This window comes from Cebus imitator, unplaced genomic scaffold, assembly GCF_001604975.1.
Source record: "Cebus imitator isolate Cc_AM_T3 unplaced genomic scaffold, Cebus_imitator-1.0 Scaffold206, whole genome shotgun sequence".
Lineage (NCBI taxonomy): Eukaryota > Metazoa > Chordata > Mammalia > Primates > Cebidae > Cebus > Cebus imitator.
In genome coordinates this window covers 444,170-459,401 of record NW_016107521.1, presented here as the reverse complement: position 1 = coordinate 459,401, position 15,232 = coordinate 444,170, and the positions used below count along the sequence as shown (strand labels likewise).

Below are 15,232 nucleotides of genomic sequence, written 5' to 3'. Positions count from 1 at the left end.
TGAAATTTCACTCAAAGCTCAATTCCTAAGAAATGAGAATGAAACCACGGTTGAGAATCTCTAAGCAAGAAAAGGTTTGAATTGTCAATGATAGATTTTATGCATATGGACACCTGGTGAGGAGGACTATGGTTAGTTTGAGGTAGGATGGAGCTGTGAAGAAAAACTAAAACCAAAAGATAAGTAACTGTAAATATCCAACCTCAGCCAAGGCTGACAAATGCTAGTGTCTGCAGGAAGCAGAACACAATACTCACGATTTCTCCAGAAGGCAGATGGATAGTCTGTGGTGCCTGCTTGTTCAAAAATCTGTTTAACAAGCGAATGTTGGCAAATGTTCCCCGTGCCATGACGGCGTCGTTACCTCGGCGGGAGCCATAGGAGTTGAACTCTCGTGGAGTTAGGCTAAGAAGGCAAGCAAGAAAGGTGCTGGCTTAGTGAAGCAAGCGAAGATTCACCTTAGCTTATACCAAGAAAAGGAAAAAAAACCATAGACCTGGCTATTTCTCTAAATCTCCTAAGCATTGTTCTCCACGGCAGAAAAGCTGTCCCCAAAGCTTCAACAGAGAACAGAGAGAGAGGTGAGAAGGGGTGGTGAGAGGCATAAATCAGTATTCTTCTGAGAATAACTCAAAGTCTTTCAAATCTGGTTAGAAAAATAAGGAACTCTAAAAAATATTTTGTTAGTAGGTAGCTTATAAAGCTTCATATAAGGTAAAGAGCTAAATTAAAAATAAGTGAGAAAATGGAAGCAAAGAGAAGACTTAGGGTAGGCAAATCAGATGGAGCTCGGAATAGGGGGAAACACAAAATATGTTCTATTAAGTAATCAGAAATAGTTTCAAATCTTTCCCTGAGTTATCAGGAACTCAATGCAAAGGAAAGAAACACAACTGGCAAAATAACTTATAAATTTCATGAGCGAGAAATCGAAGCAGTGCCAAAGAAATAGAACAGCTATTTCTTGTCCCCAAATCAGAGGAAATCTTGTCTGTGGACCCTCAGGGAAAGGAAACTTTGCGGTGGTAGAAAACACCTTATGATTAACACAGTGACCAGTTCACTGAGCTGTTTCTTAAAATACTAGGGGATGGATGTGTTAATATGATTTAGTTAATTGGACTGAGAGAATTTAATAGGTTTCAGGAGCAGGTGAGTATGTCTTGGAACCCCTGAAACTATGCAAAATGATGTGGGTATGTGCATTTTTCTGAGAAGGCATTAGATTTGCTTTCATTGAATTCTCTGAAATGCTCATGCCTCAAAAGGGGTCAAAAATCAATAGAAAAAAGGTATTTGGATTGTCTTCCTCAAATTTCCTCTGGAGAATCCCTGAAGGAGTTGATTCAGGAGATGGGGATAGGAACCAGGAATTTTTATCTCCTCACATGATTAGAGAACCACTGACCTTGATTAATATTAATATGAGACAGTAGTTGATAATGCTGGTATACCTATGAGTATCAGCAAGAGACTGAAGAACTGATAAGTGGATGAGTAAGCTGCAAATCCTCCATGCAGTGCTCTGTAAACCTTAGGTTTCTCAACCAGGACCTGGCAATGCATTTCAGGTTTTGCCTCTGCCCTATGCCTCAGGCAAGGCCAGGCTCTGCCTCAGGTTAAGAGCAGAGCCTTGTACTTGAAGGATCAGCCAACTCCGGGGCAAGGATGACAGTTGGGCCTAATGTATACACTTCCTCAAAAGAAGGTCCCTTTCCCCTTCGCCTTGTTGGGATTCACATGTTAATGGTTTCTCCCATAGAAACTGTTGGGCAGCAAACAGAAAACGTAATTGGTTTTTAAGCCCCAGGGTTAAGCCTCAGTGAAAAACCAAAGAATCTGATTCCAAAGGGCCAGGTGAAAAGAGAAATGTTGGCCTCCTTCACTCTATTACTCTAATTTTGCCTTTAGTCCTTCCCACCTCACTCATACTTACCCTCTGTTAGTCAAGTAGCGAGCAGCAGGGCTGTTTCTTGCAATATTTCCAGCTGGAGAGATGTGGTCAGTTGTTACTGAATCTCCCAAATTTAGCAGCACATAGGCATCCACTATAGATTTAGGGGGCTGAAGATCCAAAGTCTAGCAAAGAATACAAAAAGTCAGCATTGGCCCAGGTTTTCTCAAGTAAGCAGATCATACTCAACAATGGTGGTCCATGCACCTGAACCAGATGATAGTTCCACACCAATGCACAGAAAATTCTAGTGTTCCAGTTTTTATCAAAGATGCTAAGAAAAGTAAGGTGAATTTACTCAAAACATATCTCAGTCTTGAAGAAAAGGTGAAGTACTGGCAATATCCCCTCAAAAAGCAACAGTAATGCAGCTGCAAATGACATTCTCTCTTCACATCCCTAGAACTCCTCAGATGCTGAGGATAGTTGGAATCCTGAGCTTGACTGCATCCCCTTCTCACAGTGACCCACCCAGGAGAGCATAAACTTCTAGATCATCAGTTTCAGGGACAATGTCCCTGGTTTTTATGAGTATAATGTTCACTATAGCAGGTTCTAGGGATGTTCTCCTGGAGCAGTCCCTCAGACTCTACTAGGTCTAAGTCCGGGTGGCACCAAATCACCAGGGTGCCTGTGTACATCCACGCAGAACCCCTGCACAGATAAACTGTAGGCCCACAGCAGCCAAATATCCCAGCCTCCCAACACTCTCCCCGGCAATATCTGCTTGGGTTTGCAAAGGTTTTCATCAAATGGGTAGTCAAAGCAAGAGTATGCGGTAATAAAGTAGATATTATTAGGAAAGAAATCCTTCAAAGGACTCATTTTGTTAAAAAATAAAAAGCCATACCAGGTTTTCAAAGAATGGTGGTGATTTAATGTATGTAGATTTGGAATTCCAGCAATACAGCTTATCTGATGGGGCTACTAAGGCATTCCAGCTTTCATTCACAGTCTTAGAAAAGAAAAGAAAGGCAGATCTAGTCATATCCCATTCTAGAGAAAATTTAATATGCAAACACAAAACATACATTAAAGCTAAGTTACACTAGAAACCATTTTTATTCTCAGCCACACACAGGAGTTCATTTATACTAATAGTGTGTCATGCTAAGTAACTTAAAAATCCATAGGCACTGTGGGCTGGGTGTGGTAGCTCATATCTATTAATCCCAGCACTTAGGGAGGCTCAGGTGGGAGGATGGCTTGAGCCCAGGAGTTAAAGACCAGCCTGGGCAAGATGACAAAACCGTGTTTCTATAAAAATTAAAAAATTGTTTGGGTGTGGTGGCATGCCTCTGTAGTCCCAGCTACTCAGGAGGCTGAGGTGGGTGGATTGCTTGAGCTCAGGAATTCGAGGGGACAATGAGCTATGATGGTGCTACTGCACTCCAGCTTTAGGTGACAAAGCGAGACTTGTCTCTAAAAAACAAACAACATCATACATGTGCACTGTGATAGGCAGCCTCTACGATGGCAGGTGGGATCATGCCTCCTGGGATTCACATCCTTAGTTGACCCCCTCCTGTTGAGTGTGAGCTGAAGCTAGTGACTATCTCCTAGATTAGGTTATTGAGACCTGCCTTCTGTCTCTCTTGCCCTCTCTTGCTCTGATGGAAGCCAGCTACCATGTGTGAGCCATAAAGAGACCCACATAGCAAGGTGCTGAGGGAAGCCTCCAGCTAACAGCCAGTGAGGAATGGTGGACCTCAGTGCAACAGCCCTTGAGGAACTTGATTCTGCCAATAGGCATATGAGTGAGCCTAAATGGAAACCTCCTCCAGAGACTACAGCACCAGATGACATGTTGATTGGAGCCCTGTGAAAGTATACAGTGAAGTTGTACCTGGATTCTTGACCCACAGAAACTGGGATACTATATGTTTGTTGTTTCAACTGACTATGTTTTGGGGTAATCTGTTGCACAGTAATAGACAATGAATGCATATGCTTATCAGTAACTTAAATAATCCAGATTGTACTAAAGGGGAAATTACTCTCTGAGTGTTTTGGGAAATGGCCTTCCAGGTTACATAGATACTGGGTAGCAAATGACAGCTGCTATGCATTAAAATTGGTTTGAATTCTGTCCACAGGTCCATTAACTCGGCCTTTGGAGTAACACATTTAGCACAATGTCTGCCAAGCTCCCTAACACCATCTCCCAAGCAGCACCTGTGGAGGGTGCAGTGTGTGAACATCACACCTACATCACCCTCTCCCCAGACAGTTCTGTCATTTAAACCACCAGCCCCAGTCAGAAGCCCTTGGGTCAGCTGAATGCAGAAGGCAGGGAAGGAATAATATGCAAGAGTCTCAGAATATGATGCTGAGCCCCATATATTTCCTACTATTTGTAAAATGTATGGAAAGGTTTCTTCATTTCAGTAGTTTGGCACTTCCTACTGAGTGGCCTCAATTTTTCTTTAAAGCATGCAAAAGTACATTCTGAGAGGTGCATTCAACCAGTGGACTCCACTTCAGTGACACAATATAGTGGCCGCCAGGGGTCCCAGCCACAGCTGACACACATCCCAGGGTGTCCTAGAAAGGGGTAGAGTTTTGGAGAGTTGAACCTGAGGCTTTCTTCTCTAGGCTGTCACCAGCTTGTCCAAATCTGGGAACATTTGGGGGAGATGGGATTTGTAAAAATGCGAGTCACAGGAGAAAAATGACGGAGAACCACTTCCCCAGTTATCTAAAGGAATAAATGTTACTCTCTATAGTTTATACTCCCATTAGTCTCGAGGTCTACAGATAGGACACAAAGGGAGCAGCCTTCCCTTAGATCCTCTGAGGCAGGGAGGGCAGTGTGGGACCTCACCTCTATTTTCTGATAGACTTCCTTAAACATCCCTGGGATGACATACTGACGTTCTACTGCCTGGATCTCATCTCTAGTCGGCCAGATGTCTTTCAGAAATATCTGCTGTCCCTTTGCATTTATTCCTGGGGAAGAAATGTTTATTAATGAGAAAACTTTCTAATATGCCATTTTCATGTGAACACTGAATGAGTGGATACAGAATCATTGCCATTGGGGAAATACAGGGTGAGGTTCCTGGGAGCCTGTGGTCACCAATCAATACATAACCTTGCTTCATGTGAGAGACACCTTATTTAATATAAATTGTTGACTCACTGATACTGAACTTCCAGCCAAGAGCACTATAACTCTTCTGAATGAAGCCTATCTAAACACAATGCACATCACAGTCTGCTTGTGCTAAGAACGCCAGATAGCACTTCAGGACTACGCTTGAGGACCATTTTGAACAGCAGCATCACTACAAAAAGCACAAAAATGCAAAAAGCATGGCACTAAGTAGACTAAGAAAAGGATTCTTGTATATCACATGAGAGCTGAAACAAGAGGGCAGAGTGACACCTTCTCAGACCTCAGCATAGAACGGGCACGTTGAGTGGCGTACAGTTTTCACCCCTTTGTGCTGATCTGTGCATGACCGTAAACATACTATGGTTAAAATACATTTTAGTGACTAGGAAACTCTACAGTATAGAACTCACAAATAATGAGGGTCAACTGTACCTCTAACGTTATGATTTCCTAAAAGTAAATTTCAGGGGCACTGTTTTCATATTATCTGTTATGCTTAGAATAGATTGAGGGGGGCCAAGCAAGCAAGCTGATCTGAGGAAAGGAGGTGATGTATCATTTCTTCGGAATTTTGAGAAGTTGAAATATCTGCAGTATGTTTCTATAGAGTATATATTAAAACAATGCCTATCATTAAAGTGAGAGCTAGAAAGAGGAACTATAGAAGAAACCAGACTAGCAAGATGTCTATTCCTTTTGGCATCTATTTTCCTTTCATCATCCTTTACCCTCACTAGATTCTTGCTTTAACTGCTGCAGTTAAGTCTTAGCTGTGTATTGGAGAATAAAGAAGATTCTCCTTGTTGTCTTATCCCTGGAGGTTCTATGCTTCCTTTCTTATTTAAAAAAGCAGCAATTTTCTTCCAGTAATATTTCTGAATTCAGTGGAAAAAAATTATGGCCGCACAAAAAAATCTTACCCAGTGGCTCTTTCTCAAAGTCGATTCTGATGGTCCCAGCAATTGCATATGCTATTACTAAGGGGGGAGAGGCTAAATAGTTGGCCCGGGTGTTGGGGTGAACTCGACCTTCAAAATTCCTGTTCCCAGATAGTACTCCAACAGCTACAAGGTCTCCCTGTATAAGGCAAGAAAAAAATCAGGTCACTAAAAGGAGAGACTGACTAGGCGTCTTGTCTCAGAACATTTGTGAGAGTTTTCACATCACAAAGATACAGTCCTTTAAGCTGCCCTTTCACCTGGTTCTCTCCTACTAGAGGGGAAAAGGGTACACAGGCATGTCCCTATGGGAGATACTCTGGGTCAAAGGAAGCAGAGACACGTTTAGTGATTTCTGCTCCTGAGAAAATACCAGGTAGTTAGAAGGCAACATACTAGTTATTGCTGCCTGGGGCCCAAGAACAGGTGAGAAAGAACTAACAGCTAAAGGAAGTCACAATGACCTATATAGATTCTATAATTAATGCAAAGCAAACCAAATAATATTTTTCAAGGTTCAGCATTTTTTTACAAAAATCAAGCCAAAGCAATTTAGTTTAGATTCATCCGTGTGGAGACTTGTCTCACTTTGAAACAATTTTCAAATTATTTAGGTTGGTACAAAAGTAATTGCAGTCTTCATCACTGAAATGGCAAAAACCAGTTACTTTTGCACCAACCCAATACCTATAATGAACAACTGTAGAGGTCTTTGTAGTCAAAACCAGCAAGAACTGAGCATTTCCTTGAGTGCCAGTCTCTGCACTGAAGTGATTTATCATCATCTTCATTCTCACAACTCTGTAAAATAGATACCATTATCATCTCCAATATACTGTTGTGAAAACCCAGGCACAGATAGGTTAATGAACTTGCCCAAGGTTACCCAGCTAGTAATTTTAGTTAAACTCAAAAGACCATACTCGAAACCACATCCCCTGCTTCCATGGACCTTCTTGAAAATACCAGCATTTTTGTCACATGTTACAAGAAAAGAAACAACTGCTCCGAAGACCTGCAGGCACCTCTGCAATTACCTGCATGATGGCTTCTACCACAGGTTCAGGTAAGGGCCCACTATTGCCAATGCAGGTCATGCAGCCATAGCCCACCACGTTAAACCTAGGCACCGAGAGAGAAGCACACAAAAAAAGAATCACTTTCAGTGAGCCCTTCTGCTGGTCACAGTTTCTGGAAACCACTGTTCAAAAAGGAATTGCAGTGCATGAACTAAGTCCAGTGTAGTGCTATTTCTAAAAGCTTTCATTCTTGAGAGCATTCTGATACAGCATATCATATAGCATAAGAAGAATACTATTCATATTTTTACTTCAAAAAATTTTTTTTAGACGGGGTCTCCTTATGTTGCTCAGGCTGGTCTTGAACTCCTGGGCTCAAGGGATGCTCCCGCCTTGGATTCCCAAAGTACTGAGATTACAGTAATACTGATGATCCTGACCCTGTGTAGGCCTAAACTGTGTGTTTATCTTAGTTTTTCTTTTTTTTTTGAGACATGGTCTCGCTGTCACCCAAACCAGAGTACAGTGGCGCGATCATAGCTCACTGCAGCCTCAAACTCCTGGGCTGAAGCCATCGTGCACCCTCAGCTTCCTGAGTAGCTGGGACTACAGGCATGCACCACCATGCTTGGCTAATTGTTTTCAATTGTTTTTTGGTAGAAACAGGGGTCTCACTATGTTGTCTTGGCTGGTTTCAAACTCCTGGCTTGAAGCAATCCTCTTGCCTTGGCTTCTCAAAGCACTGCTATTACAGGCATGAGCTACTGTGCCCAGCCTGTCTTGGCTTTTAACAAAAAAGTTTAAAAAGTAAAAATATAAAACTTCAAAAATAAAAAAAGCCTTATGAAATAAGGATATAAAGAAAATACTTTGGAACAGCTATACGTTTGTTTTAAGCTAAGTATTATGAGTCAAGAGTTTCAATAAACTTAAAAAACTGCAAAATAAAAGTAAGCTACGGTTAACTTATTATTAAAGAAACATTTTTAAAAAATGAATTTAGTGTATCCTAAGTATCCAGTGTTTATAAAGTCTACAGTAGTGTATGGTAATGTTCTAGGCCTTCACATTCACTCACTCACTCACCCAAAGCAACTTTCTGTCCTGCAAAGTCCCTTCATGGTAAGTGCCCTAAATAGGTGCACCATTTTTTATCTTTTACACTGTATTCTTACTGTACCTTTTTTTATTTTTTATTTTTTGAGATGGAGTCTCCCTCTGTCGCCCAAGGCTGGAGTGCAGTGGTGCAATCTTGGCTCAATGCAACTTCCCCCTCCCAAGTTCAAGTGATTCTCCTGCCTCAGCCTCCTGCATAGCTGGGATGACAGGCGCCTACCGCCACACCCAGCTAAGTTTTGTATTTTTAGTAGAGACAGGGTTTCACCATGTTGGCCAGGCTGGTCTCGAACTCCTGACCTCAAGTGATCCGCCCACCTAGGCTTCCCAAAGTGCTGGGATTATAGGCATGAGCAACCGTGCCTGGTGTACTGTACCTTTTCTATGTCCAGATACACAAATACCCCTGGGTTACAACTGCCCGTAGTATTCAGTACAGCAACATACTATACAGATTTATAGCCTAGGAGCAGTAGTCCACACCATATAGTCTAGGTGTGTAGTAGGCTATACCACTGAGGTCCATGCAAGTATACTCTATGATGTTCATACAGCAACAAAATTGCCCAACACACACCATTTCTCAATGTATTGCTGTTTTGTTTTTTTTTTCTTTGAGATGGAGTCTTGCTCTGTTGCCAAGCTGGAGTGCAATGGCACAATCTTGGCTCATTGCAACCACAGCTGCCTGGGATCAAGCGATTCCCCTGCCTCAGCCTCCCAAGTAGCTGGGAATACAGGTGTGCGCCACCACACCTGGCTAATTTTTTTATTTTAGTAGAACGGGGTTTCCCCATGTTGGCCAGGATGGTCTCAATCTCGTGACCTTGTGATCTGCCCACCTTGGCCTCCTAAAGTTTTGGGACTACAGGCATGAGCCACCGCGCCCAGCCTGTACTGCTGTCTTTTTTTTTTTTTTTTGAGACAGAGTTTCGCTCTTGTTGCCCAGGCTGGAGTGCAATAGCATGACCTTGGGTCACTGCAACCTCCACCTCCTGGATTCAAGCCATTCTCCTGCCTCAGCCTCCCAAGCAACTGGGATTACAGGTGCCCACCACCATGCCCAGCTAATTTTTGTATTTTTAGTAGAGATTGGGTTTCACCATGTTGGTCAGGATGGTCTCGAACTCCTGACCTTGTGATCTGCCTGCCTCCACCTCCCAAAGTGTTGGGATTACAGGTGTGAGCCACTGTGGCTGGCCTGTACTGCTATCTTTAAGCAATGCACCACTGAAACTAATTTGCCTCAAGGAATCAGAATGATTTTAGCCATATTTAATAATTATTTTCACATCAAAAGACAGACTCTCAGTTGCAGAGCCACTGCTAGTCCATAACACACCTCAGTGCAACTGAGAAAAGGCAGCCCCTCTTTTAGGAAGGTACAGAACCACATCAGAGCACAAGGCTTGGTAAGCTAAGCACGAGCTCGAGTTTATCCCCTGCTCTGCGCTTAAGAGGGTACCCTTGTGTGATGAATAACCAGCAGAACCATGTGGGAGGGCCCTCTTTGGATGGAATGTAAACCCTTGTGTGATGAACAACCAGCAGAACCATGTGGGAGGGCCCTCTTTGGATGGAATGTAAGGATTTAAGTCTCTACCATCTGATAAACAACCATGCAATTAGATATCATCAGATAATCTCATATCTGTTACAAGGTGACACAGCAAGGTACACGAGGAATAAAATTCAACAAAAACAATGGTGCAAAAGAAAACTCTTCCCTCACCCAAGCTGAGACAGATAAGGCATGACTCCACTTTCTTGTAGGTAGTAGGTCACCACACCACTCCCAGGAGACAGGCTAGTTTTGATGTAAGGCATCACGTTCAGGCCAGCATCCACAGCTTTCTTTGCTAACAATCCTGTGAAATGTAAACACAGATGCAGTGTGGCTGGCCACCTGCTCTAGGTGCCAGGTGCACTTCGGAAAAGAGCCTGATTATCTTCAGTCTGCATTTCCTGCCACCACCTGACCATGCTCCCTTCATGTTGGCACTATCTGCTGTTTCTGCTGCCAAACAGAAATCTAAAGGCTCCCTGGCCAATAGTTATTTAAATGTATGCAGTAAACTCAAAACTTGGCAAGGAAATGAAGAAAGAGATTTGCTTACTTTTTTTTTTTTTTTTTTACAAAAGATAAACCTAAACCCATTTAGGAATATATTATAAAATGAGCTTTTCATTTTTTTGAGGGAAAATGATCTTTCTAATTATGTTTGAATTTGATGAAAATCATAATTGAAGAAGCACTTTCTAAAACTATATCAACTGTGTGCTGGTTGGCAGGGAACAGTCAGCCAAGAAATAAAAATCAAGTGTTCAGATATATCTTGAAGTGAAGGATTAAGAGCTCCTGAGCTGCTGGACTTTGCCAGATATAGAGACTGCTACTGGAACACTGGGTGCTCTGTCTTAGGAAGTAACACAGAAGTAGCAAAAACATGAGCTGTGGGGGTGGGGGCATGAGAGGACCAAAAGCCACAGACAAGCTGATGACTTGCCTATAGAAGAGTGGTTTGCTCCAAACCAGACAAGGAAAGCTGAGGTGGCAATACATGGACTCAGGCAAAGAAGGTTTTCCTTATGCCCGTGTCTCCTTCATAAAAAGGAACAGTTGACACTGTTTGGTCTGTTGATGGACACAAAAGACGCTTTGGGGATGACTAAAAACTTGAAAACTAAAGAGACCTTATGGTAGGAAAACCGTATATGTAAATATTAACAACTTAACCAGAATTGCGAAACAGGTCAGGTGCCCCAGGTTTTATCAGCCAGTGCCCTGTGGCCTCATTCAGAAACAACTCCCAGCATCCAAGTCAGAACTCAATCCTGCTGCTCAGGGGTTTCACAGAGAACAAAGTCTGTGACAACACTTTATTTTTCTTCTAGAGTCTGACATAAGAACGTAGGCTTTCCCTGAAATCCAGCTTCCTTTGCTTTCCTCTACTTTTTTTCTGTGTTAATTCTCAAGAGAGACTATTAGGCAGTGTACCTTCTATTTTAAAAACTTTGGACACTATTTATTGTGTAGATATTTATGGGCCAATAAATATCTGTATCTGGAAAAGATGAGGTTCAGGGAACTACATGTAGAACTACGCTGAGACCCTGGGACATGTTTCAGGTTATTTCCACCTACACACGCATATGTGCATGAAGATGGAGTCAAACGCACTTACCTGCCCCTAACATCACAGATGGGTTACTGGTGTTTGTGCAGCTAGTAATGGCAGCAATGACCACAGAGCCATGAGCAAGAGTGAATTCAGTGTTATCATAGATAAAGGTTTTATGGTCACTATGATGTTTGGGAGCAACTTGGAATCCTTTAAATCCTTGCTAAAAGAAGAAAAAAAATATATAGGAATATATTTATATAAAATATACATGTTTCTGGCTAGAGCAAAAAACATACATATAGTCAACAGTTCTCACTTTAGATGAAGGAATACTTTGGTAAGTATAATTTTAAAGGCCAATTCTTAACAAGGCATAAGTACCTCAGCAAGTAAACTCTGAAATGCTACAGAAAAATTACTCTTTTTGGCTGGTTGTGGTGGCCCATGCCTGTAATCCCAGCACTTTGGGAGGCCAAGGCAGGTGGATCACGAGGTCAGGAGTTTGAGACCACCCTGGCCAAAATGGTGAAACCCTGTCTCTACTAAAAATACAAAAATTAGCTGGGTGAGGTGGTGGGCACCTGTAATCCCAGCGACTCAGGAGGCTGAAGCAGGAGAATCGCTTGAACCGGGAGGCGGATGTTTCAGTGAGCCAAGAATGTGCCACTGCACGCTAGCCTGGGTGATAGAGCAAGATTCTGTCTCAAAAAAATAAAATTACTCTTTTTAAATCTTTACAAAAAGCAGTCATGATATCCCATTCTTACTCTGCATTGAAATTAGTAACACTTACGTCCTTCCCACCTCAAAAATGTAAATGCTAAAACTACAAATTTGGTCTAAATTTATGATATTATTGTACAGTTTAATGGATATAGACTGATGAAGACTATGGTCTAACCTTCCGGAAATTTTTAAAAAGGCACTGTTTTGACCAGATTCAACAAATCATGATCAATAACACAAAGTACAGCTGAATATTTGCCATAATACTGGTGTCTCATAGATGATACATCTTCATCATTCCTTTGGAAAATGTTCATTGAAAATCTACTGCATATAAGACACTGTGCTAGGTACCTTGTGGGCTCCCAAGGTGATTCAGACATAAATCCTATTCTCAAATGTACAGTCTCGTAACAGAAATCATACATGCAAATAAAGTACCAACAATGTAGGTTAAAGAATACGGAACGCTATCAAAATATTTCAGACCAAGCGCCACAAAGTGTCCAACAAGGGAAAGATGACTTTCTGCTATGAGATTCTGAGACCCCAATGCAGAGTAGTATCTGAACCAAGTTTTATGGAATTCACAGAACAGAATACGACAAGTAGGAGAAGAGACTTTCAGGCAGGGAGGGGCATGCACGAAGGTACAACAACTAGAAAATCTTGGGTGAGTAAACAATATGGTGAAGGTCCTGTGAAAAGCAGACAAGCTTAAAAAGGTGGGTTGACTTGTGTTTCTGATGGCTCTTGCTGCTTGGCTTGTGGCTAATGGAGGAAGTCATTAAGGACTTAATGGAGAAACAGGCTACAGGAAGATTCATCATCAAGTGGGGTGAAAGCCTGGACAGTAAGTAACCAGGCAAGCGTAAAGTTGACAGGATTCAACCTCTTCCCCCAGGCCCCTACCTTGGCTCCAAGGCAGCTCTCAAAGTCCTTTTTAATGTCGGACACAGCAACTTTGTCCTGAGGCCTTTTGGGTCCACTGCAGCAAGGCACTACTGTTTTCAAATCTAAGTTCACAACCTGTTGACTCACAAGAAAATAAATTATAAAATTTTCATTATACCCACAAAGAGGAAACCCAAAGCATGCCAGAGAATTTAAAACATCACAACCATAAAAATAAGCAAATAAACAAAACTACCACATTTAAAAACAAGGAAGCCAATGTTTCCCTTAATCCTCTTAATTAATCTTAAGTGATTTATTTCCCAAAATCACAATGGGCACTTAAGTAGCAGGAGACAGGCAGGCAGCCTTGCCACCTCTCAGAACAGGGTGGGCACTGCAGATGCCCAGTGTTCTCCACTCGCCCATCCTTGGAGGTAGTTCATCAAGCTTTGTGTGGCTGAATTAGGTTGAAGGTGGGTTTTCTGTTAAAATCATACATAAACCATTACACTTTTAAGGTGATCTGGGAGGGGTGTAGCCATTAAGTTATCAATGCCAGGAAATGAGACTTAGTCTAATTGAATATTTCCTTTCCTCAATGTAATAAGAAAACTAACAAGGGTCACAGGACAAGTTTAGCTTGTGGTCTAGAAAAATGTGGATTCAGTTTACACCTTAGAAAATAAAGGTATTCAGGATAAACAGAACTGACATATTTGTACCTTCACTTCTTTCTAGGTCTATAATAATGATGGTTTAGCCTTTAAACAGCCTTGTTCCTGTAATGAAGTCTAGAATAAGTTCTTTAGTGGTGATTTCTGAGGTTTTGGTGCATCCATCACCTGAGCAGTGTACACTATAAGCAATGTGTAATCTTTTATCCTTCACCCCCCTCCCACCCTTTTCCCTGAGTCTCCATTGTATCATTCTTATTCCTTTATCAGTCTTTCAATGGTCTTTCACGTAAGAGGCATGAATCAGTAGTTCAAATAGGGGAGCACACTTAACTTACAATGATTAAGCCAGTAGGAATGTAAGAACTTATATTATTATCTTTACAATTTCCTTATCCTTTTGGTTTTTCAACCTTTTAACACTCCATTCCCTTGTAATGCCTTGGCAGTGACTAATTTCCTACCAATGCATTCCCCTAAGAAAAAACACAATTAAAACTGCAGCCTTGAGGAAGAGGAAATACATGCTCAGTGGAAGGCACTCTCATACCTGGGTGAAGTCTGGGTCTTGAGAAGGGTCACTGAAATCTCGAAACATTCCTACAGCCTGAAGATACTTTTTAATGTACTTTATTTTATTTTCATCACGACCTAAAAGACATTTTAAGGAGTAACAAGTAACATAGGTTAGTATTTCCTGGTTGAAGTTTATAAACTGATACTTCAATCAGCAATTATCTGAGTACACAACATACACTGCACTTACACACCAACAGCTCTGTTGATTTTCCAGCTTCCAGGATAATGGTTTGACTCTCCCACTGATGCTGCTTTTAACTGGAGGCCATTAATGAATGTGCTGTTCCTATCAAAGTGACTGTTTTCTGAAAAATATTCTGGTTCTATCTATAGATAACTCCCCTCTTTTTGGGTATAGCCTTTAATTAGGAGAGTTTTATGCCTGAGCTAATTGTCAAAGCACACCTATGCATTTGCCTTCAACTGGCCAGAAAGACTCAGCATTCCACATGATCATTGTTAAAATTAAAAACCATCCCAACCCCAAGCGAAACCACTGGCTACTGAGCACTTTTTGGGCACTGTGACCTAAACATTTTAAATGTATTACTTCAACCTCTAATCCTTTATCATAGTCTTATGATGTAAGTACAATTATTATTCTCATTTATGGATGAGGAAATGGCAGCTCAAGAAGATTAAATAATCTTTCCCATGGAACACAGCCAGTAAACGGCAGAACCAGAATCCAAACCTGAGCTTGACACCAAAGTTCAAAATCTTAACTCGCTCTGCCGCATCACCAAGAATATGACTTTGAACCCTTTGCTATTTAACTCTTATCAAGATCCTGGTGTTGGAGATAATGCTCATGAAGTATGCCCAATGGACATGCAGTCCACCATTTCTCTGATGGTTAGAAACACAAGGTTTGGGCCGGGCGCGGTGGCTCACGCCTGTAATCCCAGCACTTTGGGAGGCCGAGGTGGGTGGATCACAAGGTCAAGAGATCGAGACCATCCTGGTCAAAATGGTGAAACCCCGTCTCTACTAAAAATACAAAAAATTAGCTGGGCATGGTGGCGCGTGCCTGTAGTCCCGGCTACTCGGGAGGCTGAGGCAGGAGAATTGCCTGAACCCAGGAGG

General features: G+C 41.8%; 1 protein-coding gene across 2 annotated transcripts in view; it reads right to left on the bottom strand.

Annotated features, from left to right (window-relative positions):
• The window catches only part of ACO1 (aconitase 1), a 68,426-nt gene that overhangs the window by 8,126 nt on the left and 45,068 nt on the right, over window positions 1-15,232 (bottom strand). For both annotated transcript variants that reach the window (XM_017548312.2, XM_037745620.1), the window contains exons 9-18: window positions 14,118-14,218; window positions 12,909-13,025; window positions 11,331-11,490; window positions 9,878-10,013; window positions 7,048-7,132; window positions 5,993-6,149; window positions 4,779-4,903; window positions 2,805-2,909; window positions 1,937-2,079; window positions 258-405 (exon numbers count right to left, since the gene is read on the bottom strand). In XM_017548312.2, coding sequence (XP_017403801.1) covers window positions 258-405; window positions 1,937-2,079; window positions 2,805-2,909; window positions 4,779-4,903; window positions 5,993-6,149; window positions 7,048-7,132; window positions 9,878-10,013; window positions 11,331-11,490; window positions 12,909-13,025; window positions 14,118-14,218 — 1,277 coding nt within the window. The remainder of the gene's footprint in view (window positions 1-257; window positions 406-1,936; window positions 2,080-2,804; window positions 2,910-4,778; window positions 4,904-5,992; window positions 6,150-7,047; window positions 7,133-9,877; window positions 10,014-11,330; window positions 11,491-12,908; window positions 13,026-14,117; window positions 14,219-15,232) is intronic.